Source organism: Carcharhinus amblyrhynchos, chromosome 22 (assembly GCF_965287045.1).
Source record: "Carcharhinus amblyrhynchos chromosome 22, sCarAmb.v2.hapA, whole genome shotgun sequence".
NCBI classification, from domain to species: domain Eukaryota; kingdom Metazoa; phylum Chordata; class Chondrichthyes; order Carcharhiniformes; family Carcharhinidae; genus Carcharhinus; species Carcharhinus amblyrhynchos.
Genome location: NC_137345.1, coordinates 34,944,081 through 34,958,846, shown reverse-complemented (window position 1 = coordinate 34,958,846; position 14,766 = coordinate 34,944,081). Strand labels below are relative to the sequence as shown.

General features: G+C 46.4%; 1 protein-coding gene across 1 annotated transcript in view; it reads right to left on the bottom strand.

Annotated features, from left to right (window-relative positions):
• Positions 1-5,288, bottom strand: part of LOC145356940 (tetraspanin-2-like) — a 114,888-nt gene extending 109,600 nt beyond the window's left edge. The window contains exon 1 of the mRNA XM_080209951.1: positions 5,201-5,288. Coding sequence (XP_080066077.1) covers positions 5,201-5,269 — 69 coding nt within the window. The 5' untranslated portion in view covers positions 5,270-5,288. The remainder of the gene's footprint in view (positions 1-5,200) is intronic.
• Positions 5,289-14,766: the final 9,478 nt, after the last annotated feature.

The following is a 14,766-nucleotide window of genomic DNA, read 5'->3' as shown; positions in this document are numbered from 1 at the left end:
CCCTCCACTTCCTCATCCAGGTCATTTATGAAAATGACAAACAACAAGGGTCCCAGAACAGATCCTTGAGGCACTCCGCTGGTGACTGACCTCCATTCAGAAAAAGCCCCATCCACAACCACTCTCTGCCTTCTGCAGGCAAGCCAGTTCTGGATCCACAAGGCCAAAGGCCCTTGGATCCCATGCCCTCTCACCTTCTCAAGAAGTCTTGCATGGGGGACCTTATCAAACGCCTTGCTGAAGAACTTAGAGAATAAGAGAAATCAGCTGCAAATATAAAAACAGCGTATGGATTTGTACAGTTTTAAAAAGGAAAAGAGTAATTATTGATTATTGGTGGGTGACACTGCAGGATAAAAAAAAAATCTGCAGCATGGGTAGAGGATTGGATAGTAATAGGAAGCAGGGCGTATGAAGAAACTGGTCTTCATTGGCTTGTTACGCTGTTATTAGTGGAGTGCCACAGGAATCAGCACTGGGGCGTCAGCTATTTACAATCTAAATCAATGGCTTGATGAAGGGATTGAAGGGACGGTTGCTAACTTTGCCAATGACACAAAGATAGGTATGAAAAGGACATGAGCAGTCTGCAAAGGGACAAGAGAGGTTCAGTGAGTGGGCCAAAATTTGGCAGATGGAGAATAATGTTGGAAAATGTGAACTTATCCATTTAGGTAGGAAGAATAGAAAAACAGCATATTATTTAAACAGAGAGGGATTAAGGAACAATGAGATACAAAGGGATCTGGGTGTCCTGGTACATGAATCACAAAATGTTATTATGCAGATACAGCAAGTGACTAGGAAGGCAAATGGAATGTTGTTTATTACAAGGGGACAGGAATGGAAGTTTTATTACAGCTGCACAAGGTGTTGGTGAGACCACATCTGGAATACTGTGGACAGTAGATTCTGATAAGGTCCTAACAGTCGAAAATAGCGAATGTGGTTTCTCTATTTAGGATAGGAGGAAGATAGAAAGCAGGAAACTAAAGGCCAGTTAGCTTAACATGTGTCATAGAGAAAGTGCTTAAATCTATCATCATGGAAGTTAAAAATTTACACAGCAAACCTCAGGGTGGACTCTCAGAGGCTATTTCCCCGGGTTGAAATGGTTGCTACGAGAGGACACAGATTTAAGGTTCAGGGAGGGAAGTTCAGAAGTGATGTTAGGGGTAAGTTTATCACTCAGAGGGTGGTGAGTGAATGGAATCGGCTGCCGTCAGTGGTGGTGGAGGCGAACTCGCTGGGGTCTTTTAAAAGACTTCTGGATGAGTATATGGGGTTTAATGAGATTGAGGGTTATAGATAGGTCTGTAGGTTGGTAGGTGTTGATGTGATCGGCGCAACTCGTGGGCCGAAGGGCCTGTTTGTGCTGTAGTGTTCTATGTTCTATGTTCTATGTAAACTGCCTTTGACCACACGTCCATCAGGCACAGTGGTCTGCACAGGATACTCTGACGGAAAAGGAGATGGTGGACCCTGTCAGACGGTTCTCTGAGCAGACTGTCAGAGTTATCTGGCAGAACGCCTCATCACCAGAACTTTCAAACAAGCACCAAGATCTGGCTTGGCTGGTGGTGAGAAAGGCCCTTCCTGTTAGATCCTGCTACAGACTGGCACATCCTACAGCCCAGGACAACGTGCTGAGGGATGCAGAGACACAATGGGGAAGGTCACTGTCTAAGACTTTTAGCCATAGTGAACTGAGGGGTGTGGAATGGTATAGAACCCCCAATGACGAACATTGAATGTATACAGTAAATATTACACTTATCACAATTGTACTGAGGCATGTCAGAGTGCAACTCACTCTAGGTAGACAACTTAAATACCTTTGCACTATTTGTAATGACCATTTTGCAATTTCTGTAACGTTTGTTTGGCTGTATTGAAGCCCCAGAATTTAACACGATGTTTGCAGAATAGCTGAACGTTATTATATTGTGTGTGATAGCCATCTTGAAAAGATGTAACGTTCTTTCAGATATCTTACGAATGAAGTGTACTTCTAGAATAGAGGCAATAGTGGCACTTAGGAAATAGTAATGCAAACAGACTGAGTCAACATGGGTTTATGAAAGGGAAATCATGACTAATTTATTGAAGATGTTTGAGGAAGTTGGATAAAGGGGACCCTGTGGATGTGGTTTACTTTGATTTTCTGATGACATTTGACAACGTGCCACATCAAAGGTTACTACTTTGGTTACAGGTGAGACCACACCTACCTACATACAGTTTTAGTCTCCTTACTTAAGGAAGGATATAAATCTGTCCAAAGCAGTTCAGAGAACTCGTCTAATGGCTGGGATGAAGGTTTTTTTTAAATTCTGTCAGTCATGAGCAACGCTGGCTGGGCCAACATTTATCACTATTCTCTAATTGCCCTTGAACTGAGTTAGGCCATTTCAGAGTCACTCACATTGCTGTGGCTCTGGAGTGACATGTAAGCCAGACCAGGTAAGGATGGCAAATTTCCTTCCCTAAAGGACATTAGTGAACCAGCTGGGTTTTTCCAACAATCTACAATGGTTTCAGGGCCACCAGTTACTGATTGTAAATTTCACCGTGCTGCAGTTGTAAATGCGCCTAGTTTGGGGGCGTTCAAGAGATCCATGGATAGGTTTATGGATGGAAAGGATTTCGTTTAGGTTAGAGGGTCATTGCTTTTTAACTGGTCGGCGCAACATCGTGGGCCAAAGGGCCTGTTCTGCGCTGTAATGTTCTATGTTCTATGGTGGGATTTGAACCCGGGTTCCCAGAGCATTATCCTGATCTCCAGATTACTAGTCCAGTAACTATAACACTATGTCACTGTCTCCCCTAAACCTTATGAGAAATGTTTTGACAGGTTGGGCATGGGTCTATTGAAATTCAGAATTATTGAAACGTAGAAGATCCTGAGGAGATTTAACAGGCTGGCTGCTGAAAGGATGTTTCCTCTTGTGGGAGGGGCTGCAACTGGGGGATATGGATTAAAAATAAGGGTGCCCCAGGAATAAGGAGAATTTGTTTCTCTCAGAGGGTTGTTAGTCTGTGGAAATCTCTTTCCCAAACTCATCTACATCAGCATAAAAATAGATAATAGAAAGAAATAAATAGGATATTCCCCCCTCAGCTGATGAATAAGGTACTCAGAGGAAGCACTGAGGGTGGCAAGGATGCAAAATGTACTCTGGGTGGGGACTTCAACATCCATCACCAAGACTGGCTCGGTAATAACAGCATATTCCGAGCTGGCTGGTTTCTAAAGGACAAAGCTGCTATACTGGGACTGAGGCAAGTGGTGAGGGAACCAACACTTGGTCCTGAGTGAGGGGCTGAAGTGTGGCGTTATGTCAGTCAACACTCATTACATTGTGGCTGTCAGAGTTGGTGGGGGTGTGGTCCCCCTCAACTCTTTGTATGACTGAGCCCGTACCATTCAAAAAAGTCAGGCCTAGTAGGAGATATATACATTTGAACATCCAATGATATGAATTAGGAGCAGTAGGTCACTCAGCCTCTCGAGCCAGTTCTAGTATTCAATACGATCATGGCTGGTCTAATTGTAACCTCAAACCTCCCAAACCCTAATGACCTTTTGACTCCACTGTTAGTTCGGAATCTATCTAGTTCAATGCTCATTAAGCCAGCCTCCACTACCCACGCCCCTGAGAGAAAACAATTCTCCTTAGCGTACAAATGCCAGGCAATAACCAATACCAATAAGAGACACTCTAACCACTGCCCCTTGACATTCAATGGTGTTATCATCACTGATTCCCCCACTGTCAACATCCTTGGGGTTACCTTTGATCAGAATCTCAACTGGATTCATCAAATAAACACAGTGGCTACAAGAGCAGGTCAGAGGCTAGGAATGCTGTGGTGAATAACTCACCTCCTGACTCCCCAAAGCCTGTCCAGCATCTACAAGGTACAAGTCAGGAGTGTAATGGATTATCCTCCACTTGGCTGGATGGCTGCAGCTCCAACAACACTCAAGAAGCTTGACACCATCCAGGACAAAGCAGCCCGCTTCATTGGCACCACATTTACAAACATTCAATCCCTCCACCACCGATACTCCGTAGCAGCAATGTGTGCTATCTACAAGATGCACTGCAGCAATTCACCAAAGATCCTTAGACAGCACCTTCCAAACCCATGAACACTTCCATCTAGAAGGACAAGGGCAGCAGATAAATGGGAACACCACCATCTGCAAATTCCCCTCAAAGTCCTCACTTGGAAATATTCCTTCGCAGTCGCTGGGTCAAAATCCTGGAATTCCCTCCCTAACGGCATTGTGGGTCAGCTGATAGCACGTGGACTGCAGAGATTCAAGAAGGCAGCTCACCACCACCTTCTCAAGGGCAACTAGGGATGGACAATAAATGCTGGCCAGCCAGTGACACCTGTGTCCCACGAGTGATTTTTTTTAAATCACCGGCTTGAATGGAACACCTTTTATTTTTAAAAAGTTTTAATCTCTCCCATGAGGGGAATCATTGGCTGAAACTTTCCGGTCTCGCCCCCTGCGGGAATCGTAGTGGGTGAGACAGAAATGTCAGTGGACCATCTGAAGGTCTATTGAGCTCAGGTGGGAATTTCCGATCTTGGGCTGGAGAAGCCCACCCGTTATCTCAGTGTCCACTCTGTCAAATCCCCTTTCTGTAAGATCACCTCCGACAGATACAGAACCAGCCTGTCCCACCTGTCCATATAAGATAACCCCCTCCCTTCTCAGCGACAGGCCAGGATACCTAGTGAGTTCTTTATACACAGAACTCCAGATGTGCTCTCACAACTGCACCAACACATGACTCCATTCCATTCCATTTCCACTGGAATGAAAGACATACATTTGTTACTGATCCTGGCTGTGGGCACAGATGCTGAGGACTTCATACAGATGTTTGTGCTGGATTTGGGATGCACACACTCTGGCTGGGAGCTGCTGGATCCAATGAGCTTTCCCTGTGCTCTGAGCAGATATAAGGACAGAGAGGGGTAAACTCTGAGAGGGAGAGTTTGTGCGATGTGCTGCTGGAAAAAGCGCTGCGAATACCATCAATCCCAAAATAAACTCCCGGCCACACAGCGGGCCAGAGTCTCAAGGAGCCAGCAGAGTGACCGCGGGCCGAATAGCCTCAGACTCTTCCTCTGTACTCTTTCTCTCTGTCTCTATTTCTGTCCTGCCGCAGTCACTCACCCAGAAGCAGAGGTTGAAAGTGAAGAGCAGAATCTTCATACATTTCATCCCACCCGACACCCTGGCCATGCTGAACGCTCACACACACTGAGACTCACTCACTCACAAACACATAGAGCAGGAAACAGGAGTCCGCCCCAGAGGAGGAGCTCTCACACACAGAGGAGGGGGAGAGAGAGGGAGGGGGGGGGGGGGGGAGAGAAGAGTGGGAGAGAGAGAGAGGGGAGGACAGAGAGAGGGGGAGGAGAGAGAGGAGGGAGGGGAGAGGGAGTGGGAGAAAGAGAGAAATGGGGGGAGAGAGGGAGATGGGGAGGGGGCAGAGACAGAGGGGGGACAGAGAGAGATGGAGGGAGAGAGACAGAGGGGGAGAAAGAGACAGAGAGAGACAGACAGACAGACAGAAAGTGACAGAGACGGAGAGAGACAGGAAGAGAGGGAGATACAGACAGGGATAGAGAGAGGAGAGAGAGAGGGAAGGGGGAGAGAGAGAGAGTGAAGACAGAGAGAGAGAAGACACAGAGTGGGAGAGAGAGGGGAGAGAGACAAAGAGAAGGGGGAGAGAGAGAATGAAGACAGAGAGAAAGAGTGAAGACAAAGAGAGAAAGGGAGAGAGACAGACAGAGAAATGCGGGAGAGACAGAGGGTGACAGAGGGAGGGAGAGAGACAGACAGAGAAACAGAGAGAGAGGGAAGAGAGAGAAAGAGGCACAGAGAAAAATAGAGAAACAGAGAGGAAGAGAGAAATAGATGGAAATAGAGATAGAGACAGAAAGAGAAGGAGACAGAGAGCAGAGAGACAGAGAGACATATTTATAGAGAGAAATAGAGACAAAATAGTGAGAGAGGAAGAGAGAGAGGGACAGAGAGAGAAATACAGACTCAGAGAAGGAGAAATACATAGAGAAAGAAATAAAGAGGCAGGGAGAGAGAAATATATAGAGAGAGCGAAGTAGACAGCAAGAGTGATAGAGAGTGAGAGAGATAGAGAAATAGCGATAGAGAGAGAGAAATAGAGAGATATAAAGAGAGAGACATAGAGAAAGAAAGAGAGACAGAGAGAGAGAAGCAGGCAAACAGACAGAGAGAGAGAAAGACGCAGAAACAGAGAGAGAGAGAGTCAGAGTTAGACAGAGAGAGACTAGAGAAATAGACAAAGCCATAGACGGAGAGAAAGAGGCAGACAGAGAAGAACAGAGAGAAACAGAGAAATAGAGGCAGAAGCAGAGAAAAGCAGTAAGAGAGTGAGACAGAGAGGCATAGAGAAAGAGAGAGAAATAGAGAGACAGAAAAGCAGAGACCGAGACAGAGAAAAAGTAAGAGCGAGACAGAGAGACCAAGAGAGAAATAGGGGGAGAGAGAAACAGAGGAATAGAGAGGCAGAGCAAGGGAGGGAAACAGAGACAGAGAGCGAGAAATAGCAAGAGGAAAGAGAGTGAAAGAAATGAAAAGAGGAGCAGACAGAGTGAGAGATAAAGAGAGACAGAGAGAGAGAAACAAAGAGAGGGAGAGAATTAGAGTGAGAAACAGAGAGAAAGAGAGACAGAGAGAAATAGAGAGAGAGAGAGATAAAGAGAGGCAGAGAAAAATAGACTGAGAAACAAAAGGAGAAAAAGAATGATAGAGAAAGAAAAAGAGAGAAAGAGAGTGAAAAAATAGGAAGAGAGAGAGAAAGAGAGTAAAAGAAATAGAAAAAGAGCCTGACAGAGTGAGGGAGAAACAGAGTGAATAATATATATAGAGAGAGAGAGAGACAGAAAGAGGAAATAGAGAGAGAGAGAGAGAAAGACAGAGGGGGAGACAGTTGAGAGACAAATAGAAAGAGAGAAACAATAAAAAGAGGAAAAGAGAGAGACAGAGAGCAAAATAGACAGCATGACAGAGGGAGAGAATGAGAAAGAAAAGAGAGTGAGAGAAATAGGGGAGTGGAGGAAGGGGGAATGAGTGGCAAAGGAAAGAAAGGGAGGGAGAGGTGAAAGATTTATTTATGAATGTCACAAGCAGACTTACATTAACACTGCAATGAAGTTACTGTGAAAATTCCTTAGTCACCACGCTCCGACGCCTGTTCGGGTACATTGAAGGAGAATTTAACACGGCCAATGCACCAAGCCAGCACGTCTTTCGGACTGTGGGAGGAAACTGGAGCACCCAGGGGAAACACATGCAGACATGGGGAGAACGTGCAAACTCTGTACAGACAGTTACCCAAACCGGGAATCGAACCTGAGTCCCTGGCACTGTGGGGCAGCAGAGCTAATCAGTGATAGGGGGAAGAGAGAAATGGTGTGAATGAAGAGAAGGAGAGGAGGGGAAGGGGGTGGGTGAACAGGAGGAGAGAAAGGGCTGGGCGGAGAGGTATCAGTTTGGGGGAGGAAAGTGGAGTAGAAGGGAAGGGTGGAGGCGAGGAGGGATTTGGGGCAGAAGTTGGGGTGGCAAGGTGGTTAGCACTGCTGGTACATAGCGCCAGGGACCCAGGTTTGATTCCCGACTTGGGTCACTGTCTGTGTGGAATCATAGAATCGTAGAACCCTACATTACAGAAAGAGGCCCTTCGGCCTATCGAGTCTGCACCAAACACAATCCCATCCAGTCCCTACCCCCATATCCCTACATATTATACCCACTAATCCCTCTAACCTACACATCCCTGGACACTAAGGGACAATTTCTTAGCATGGCCAATCAACCTAGAGACTATGCAAACTCAATGGGCCGAATGGCCTCTTTCTGCACTGTAAGCATTCTATGATTCTGTTCTATGAGTGAGTTGGAGGGAGGGGGAAGGGAGGCGAGTTTTGGGAAGCAGGAGGAGTAAATTGGGAGGTCAAGGCCAAGGATTGTGGAGAGGGGTCATGAAGAAAATGGAGGGAGTACAGGAGAGTGGAGGGACTGGGTAGGTGGAAGGGAAGATGTTTGGGAAGGCTATGAGTTGAGGAAGGGGATTTGGGTTGTGAAGAGAGAGGAGGCAGTGGGGAAGTGGATGGGCTGTGAGGGAGCAAGAAGAGAGAGTTGAGGATGAGGTGGGAGTAGAGGTTGGTATGGGGGAGGGAGCAGAGGAGGGAAGGCGAGGAGATCAAATGTTGACGGGGAGGGGGAAGGAATGGGGGAATTGGTTTGGAGTAAAAGGGGTGGGAGACAAAGGGACAGGGTGAGGGGAGAGGAGGTGCACAGCCATAAGGGGAAGGGTGGGAATGGGAAGGAGGGAGGGTGAGGGTCTAAAGGAGGGGTGAGTTGGAGGCATTAGTGGGATTGTTTGAGGGGGGGAGCAAAAAGGGGAAGGATGGGTTTGGAGCGGGGTCAGGGTTCAGCCCCAGGTCAGATTTTATGTCAGGGTTGATGTTTGGGCTCAAGGTTTGGGACTCCAGCCAAGGTTAGGTCAAGGGTCAGATCGGAGCTCAGGTCAGGGTTAGTGTTCATGTGGGGATCCATACCGGGGTCAGGTCAGGGGTCAGATCCGGACTCAGATCAGAGTTCAAGATTCATGTGGGGGTCTAGGCCAGAGTCAGGTCAGGGGTCAGGTAAGGGTTCAGGTCAAGGTCAGGGTTCATGTGGGGTCTGGGCCAGGATCAGGTCAGAGTTCAGATCAGGGCTAGGGTTCGTTTTGGGGTCCGGAAGAGGAATATGAGTACAGATATAGGAGGATAAGGCTGATGAATGTGGGCTGGCAATATGGTGCTGGAGGAAGAGCTTTAGGTTCCTCAACACTGGGACTGGCATCAAGGGAGGATGGTACCTGTACAATCTGGATGGGTGGCATCTCAAGAACTGCGGATGAGTTCCTTGCAGAGTTCTGCAAGTGTTGGGAGAGCTTTAATCGAACTCGACAGGGGTGTGAGAACCAAGAGGAATGATTCAAAAGGAATTACCAGCATGCACAAAATATTGGAGAAACTGACATCACCAGGAGGAGAATAGTAAGTAACTAGGTGAAGTCAAAGTAAGGCAGAAAGTAAAGATGTCTAATTAGGGTTACTGTGTATATACGTGAATGCAGAGTTTAGTTAATAAGAATGGTGAATTACAGGCGCTAATAGAGATGTAAAAATGATGTTGTGGTAATAAAACAGAGCTGACTTAGGGAAGGGCAGTTAAATATTCTGGAATCACAGGGGTTTACAGCATGGAAACAGACCCTTCAGCATAACTTGTCCATGCCACCCAGTTTTTTTACCACTAAGCTAGTCGCAATTGCCCACATTTGACCCATATCCCTCTATATAAATCTTGCTCATATAACTGTCTTTTCTGCATTCTTTCTAATTTAACAATATCCTTTCTATAATAGGGTGACCAGGACCGTACACAATATTCCAAGTATGGCCTTATCCATGCCTTGTACAACTTCAACCAGACGCCCCAATTCCTGTATTCAATGCTGTGACCAATGAAAACCAAGCATGCTGAATCCCTTCTTCACCACTCTGCCCACCTGTCACTCCACTTTCAATGAACCTAAACCCCTAGATCACTGTGTTCTCGAACTCACCCTAATGCCCTACTATTAATTGAGTAAGTTCTGCCCTGGTTCGATCTACCAAAATGCACCACTTCGCATTTACAAGATACAACATGTTCAGAAAAGATAGGCAAAGAAGGGAAGGGGTCGTGGTGTTGGTTTGGGAGACCATTGAAGTGCTGTTGAAAGAGAACATCCCAGAGGGTTCCAAGACAGAATCAGTTTGGATAGAGCCAAGGATCAAAAGGGTGCAATTACATTGCTTGGTGTAATCTATAGACCACCAACTTGTGAAAAGGATGTGGATCAAGTCTGCAGGGAAAAAACATTTGAGATTTTAATCACCCAGAAGTAGACTGGGACAGTGGCAACGTAAAGTTCAGAGAGGGGCAAAAGTTTTCAGACTGAGTTCAGGAAAATGTTTCATAGCAGTATGTGCCCGGTCCAAAAAGAAAGGATGCACTGTTGGACCTGGCTCTTGGAAATGAGGTGGTCCCTATTTGGGAGATGGTTGGAGAAGATACAGCTTAACTGGAGTGCTGTTAGCAGATTGATCATTGCCAGATCAGACCTGTAGCATCTTCTGGATAGATACAAGACTCTATTTAAAGGGACATTTGACTCAATGAAGGAAGTTCAAGTGAAAATCAAGATAAAGCCTAATAGTCAACCAAAATGTTTCAAAGCAAGTGCGGTGCCATATGTAAGTCATCCCAAGACCGAAGAGGAATTAGTACAACTTGTAAACACAGTGTGTTAGAGCCAGTTACAATGGGTATCAGGGCTACTCCTATCGTACCTGTCATGAAACCAGATGGTTCCATTTGTATTTGTGGTGATCTTAAAACAGTCATAAACCCAGTGTTGTGTACTGATCAATATCAGCTTTCTTCAATTGGAGATTTGTTTGATGGGTTATCAAGTGGACAGAAATTCAGCAAGATTGATCTTCATAAGCATCTTTATAGTTGAATGTAGCTGATGAATCTCAACCATTGCTTAATGTCATTACCCATAAAGGTCTTTTTCATTCTTAAAGATTGCCTTTTGGCATAATGGCTGGGATTCTCCCAAAAGAATTCTAAGTCCTTAACGTGTGGGAAAATGGGAGTTAATCCCACTGGTTTTAATAGTGCGATTTCCAGATTAAATCTACAACACTGTACATCACAAAGTGACCCAGCAGGATTCACTCTGAAAAGTTGTGAAACCCTAATTCTATATAATTCTAATATAATTCTAATTATATTCTATGTTCACCCATGAGGCCGGCAGTATAGCGCTGAGTGGGCCACTGCGCATGCACCAATCTGTCAGAGCAGAGCTTGGTGCATGTGCAGTGGCCCCGCATTGCTGGCCTCCAGATTGCTGGCCAGGTCTGCAATCCCCCATTGCTGGTCTTCTGATCCCCCTCCCACCCCCTCCAATCGCTTACCTCCTGGCCTTATCCTGGCCACCGCCCCCCCACCCCCCCCCCCCCCCCCCCCAATCTCAACGACCAGCCTCGACCTTCCCTCTCCCAGTCTTGCCAAGGACAGCGGCTCACCCCCTGCCTCATTGATCATGCCCCTAATAAGCCCTTCCCCCTTCTAGCCCCACTCCTTTGACACTCTTCCATTCCCAATGGGCAGTGCCAAATCACCCCCTTTAGCAGTGCCAGGAGGCCAGGCTGGCACTGCCAAGCCAGCACAGCCTACAGGTCACCCATCTTTTACCTACAACCTCCAGGGGATGCTCATTGATCTCCCCTCCCCCCAGTGGGGAGCAGGAGTTAATCCAGATGGAGTGAATCGCTCCCGGTAGCAGTAGAGATGATAACAGGCCCAAAGACTTCTTAGTGCTGGTAACTTGCACAGGCCATGATGCCCAGTGGGAAGCCTGTGAAATGGCCCACACTGATGCCTCCCAGCCCACTGCACCACTCAAACAGCGCAGCAACCTGAGAGAATCGCCCCCAACATCCGTGCTAGCCCTATTCCAAAGATCAATGGATGGGATTTTAAGTGGTCTCTTTAGTATACAATGTTACCTGGATTATATTCTAATTGTTGGGAGTTGTTGCAGACATGCCAAATTTTTTTAGTCTCCTGAGAAAGTAAAGTTGTTGGTGGGCTTCCTTCACTATAGTGTTGCAGTAGAGAAACCAGGCTAGGTTTTTGGTGATCTGGATACTAGAAACCCGAAGCTCTCGACCATTTCTATTTCGGCCCATTGATGGAGACAGGGGCATGTCTTCCACTATACTTCCTGAAGTTGATGACTATCTCCTTAGTTTTGTTGACAATGAGGGAGATATTATTGTCGTTGCACCAGTTCACCAGATTCTCCCTTTTCCATACTCCACCTCATCATTGTTTGAAATCCAACCCAAATCCAACCCATTGCTGTGGTGTTATCAGCAAACTTGAAAATCAAATTGGAGGGTATTTGCCATATAATCAAAGGTGTCTAAAAGTATGCTAAGGGGCTAAGGACACAGTCTTGTGGGCCACCGGTGTTGAGCATGATCATGGAGGAGGTGTTATTGTCTGTCCTTACTGATTGCAGACTGTGGGTTAAGAAGTCAAGGACCCAATTGCCAAGGGAGGAGTCGAGCTCCAGGCCATGAAGTTTGGAGATGAGTATAATCGGAATATTGGTGTCAAAGGCTGAGCTGTAATCTATGAGTCTGTCATAAGTGTCTTTGTTATCTAGGTGTTCCAGGGTTGAGTGCAGGGCCAGGGAGATGGTATCTGCTTGGACTTGTTGCAGGCTTACCTCCAGTGGATCTAGGCTGTCCAGGAGGCTGGAATTGATTTGTGCCATGATTAGCCTTTCGAAGCACTTCATAATGATAGATGTCAGAGCCACCGGACAACAGTCATTAAGGCACGATGCCTGGCTTTTTTTTAGTACCGGAATGTTGGTCATCTTCTTGAAGCAGCTTGGGATCTCAGGTTGTTGTACAGAGAGGTTGACGATGTCTGCAAATACCCCCGCCAGCTGATCTGTAAAGGATTTGAGTGTTTGTCCAGGCCAAGTCACTTTCCGTAGGTTTGAGAAGGCTGCTCTGATATCTGCGATGCTGGCCTCGGATATAGGTTCATCTGAGGCTTCCAGGTGGAGGGCATGCTCTAACTGATCTCTTGCTCAAAACCGGTATAAAATGCATTGAGCTCATTGAGGAGGAGTGTGTTGGAGCCAGAGATTTTACATGCCTTCATCTTACAACCGATTATGTCTTGCAGACCTTGCCACAATTGGCGGAGGTCTGTGTGGCTAGTCTGGGGCTCAAGCTTGGTCCAGTATTGTCTTTTGACATCTTTGATGAATCGCTTTATATCATATCTGGCTTTCTTGTCACCTGTCTTAAACGCCTCAGACTTGGACTTCAACAAGCAATGCATATCCTTGTTCATCCATGGTTTCCGGTGGGGGAACACACGGATTTGCTTCTTTGGCACACAGCCTTCTACAAACTTACTAATGAAGTCAGTTAGTGTAGTGGCGTACCTGTTCAGGCTGGTCACAGAGCCTGTAAATACTGACCTGTCCATCTACTCCAAGCAGCCCCTTAAGAGATCATCCGATTCCTCAGACCAACGATGCATGACTTTCTTTGACAGATTCTCTCATTTCAGTTTTTACTTACAAGCTGGAGCGGGAGCACAGCCTTGTGGTCTGATTTGCCAAAATGAGGGCAGGTGATAGAGCAGTAGGCATGTTTGATATTTGTGTAGCAGTGGTCGAGGATGTTTGGGCCTTTAGTGGAACAAAAGATGTGTTAGTGGTATCTTGGTAGGAAGCTCTTGAGCTTGGCCTGATTGAAGCCCCCGGCCGTGGTGAACAAGTCCTCAGGATGTTTCATCTCAGGCTATTTTTAGTGGTGTATATTTCACCCAATGCTGCACTGGATGAGCCCCCACAACCATTCATCATGCAGCACTCCCCCACCAGGCACTACGGCCACAGCTGAGACCCCCCCCCCCCACGCACTCCAGAGGCTGCTGCTCAGTGGCACTGACCTCCTCACTCTCCTTCATCACAGCCGAGGCTGAAACAGTTTTCCTCACTGGTGAGGTGGCTAACACCAGTGAGGGGACAATTTTGTGCTGAACTCAGAAATGATACTGATATACATGCAGATGCAAATCCATGTTTCACCAAGTTTGGGCATGATCCTCGTCACTCCTAGAAAATGTATCTGCACTCAACATTCAGGGATACAAAATTGGCTTCTTGACAGAAGCCAGAGGGTGGTTGTAGAGAGTTGTTTTTCAAACTGGAGGCCTGTGACTAGTGGTGTGCCTCAGGGATCAGTGTTGGGTCCACTGTTATTTGTCATTTATATTAATGATTTGGATGAGAAGGCATGGTTAGTAAATTTGCAGGTGACACTAAGTTTGGTGGCATAGTGGACAGTGAAGAAAGCTATCTCCAATTGCAACGGGATCTTGATCAATTGGGCCAGTGGGCTGATGAATGGCAGATGGAGATGAATGGCATTTTAAACAAATGCGAGGTGATGCATTTTGATAGATTAATCCAGGGCAGGACTTACTCAGTTAGTGGTAGGGCATTGGGGAGAGTCACAGAACAAAGAGATCTAGGAGGACATGTTCATAGCTCCTTGAAAGTGGAGTCACAGGTGGACAGAGTGGTGAAGAAGGCATTCGGCATGCTTGGTTTCATCGGCCAGAGCATTGAATACAGGAGTTGGGATGTCTTGTTGAAGTTGTACAAAACATTGGTAAGGCCACACTTGGAATACTGTATGCAATTCTCGTCATCCTATTATAGAAAGGATATTGTTAAACTAGAAAGAGTAAAGAAAAGATTTACTAAGATGTTCTGGGACTTGAAGGATTGAGTTATAAGGAGAGGTTGGATAGACTGGGACTTTTTTCTCTGGAGGTTGAGGGGTGATCTTATAGAGGTCTATAAAATAATGTAGGGCACGGATCAGCTAGATAGTCAATATCTTTTCCCAAAGGTAGGGGAGTCTAAAATAAGAGGGCATAGGTTTCAGGTGAGAGGGGAGAGATATAAATATGTCCACAGGGGCAATTTTTTCACAGAGGGTGGTGAATGTCTGGAACAGGCTGCCAGAGGTAGTAGTAGAGGCAGGTAC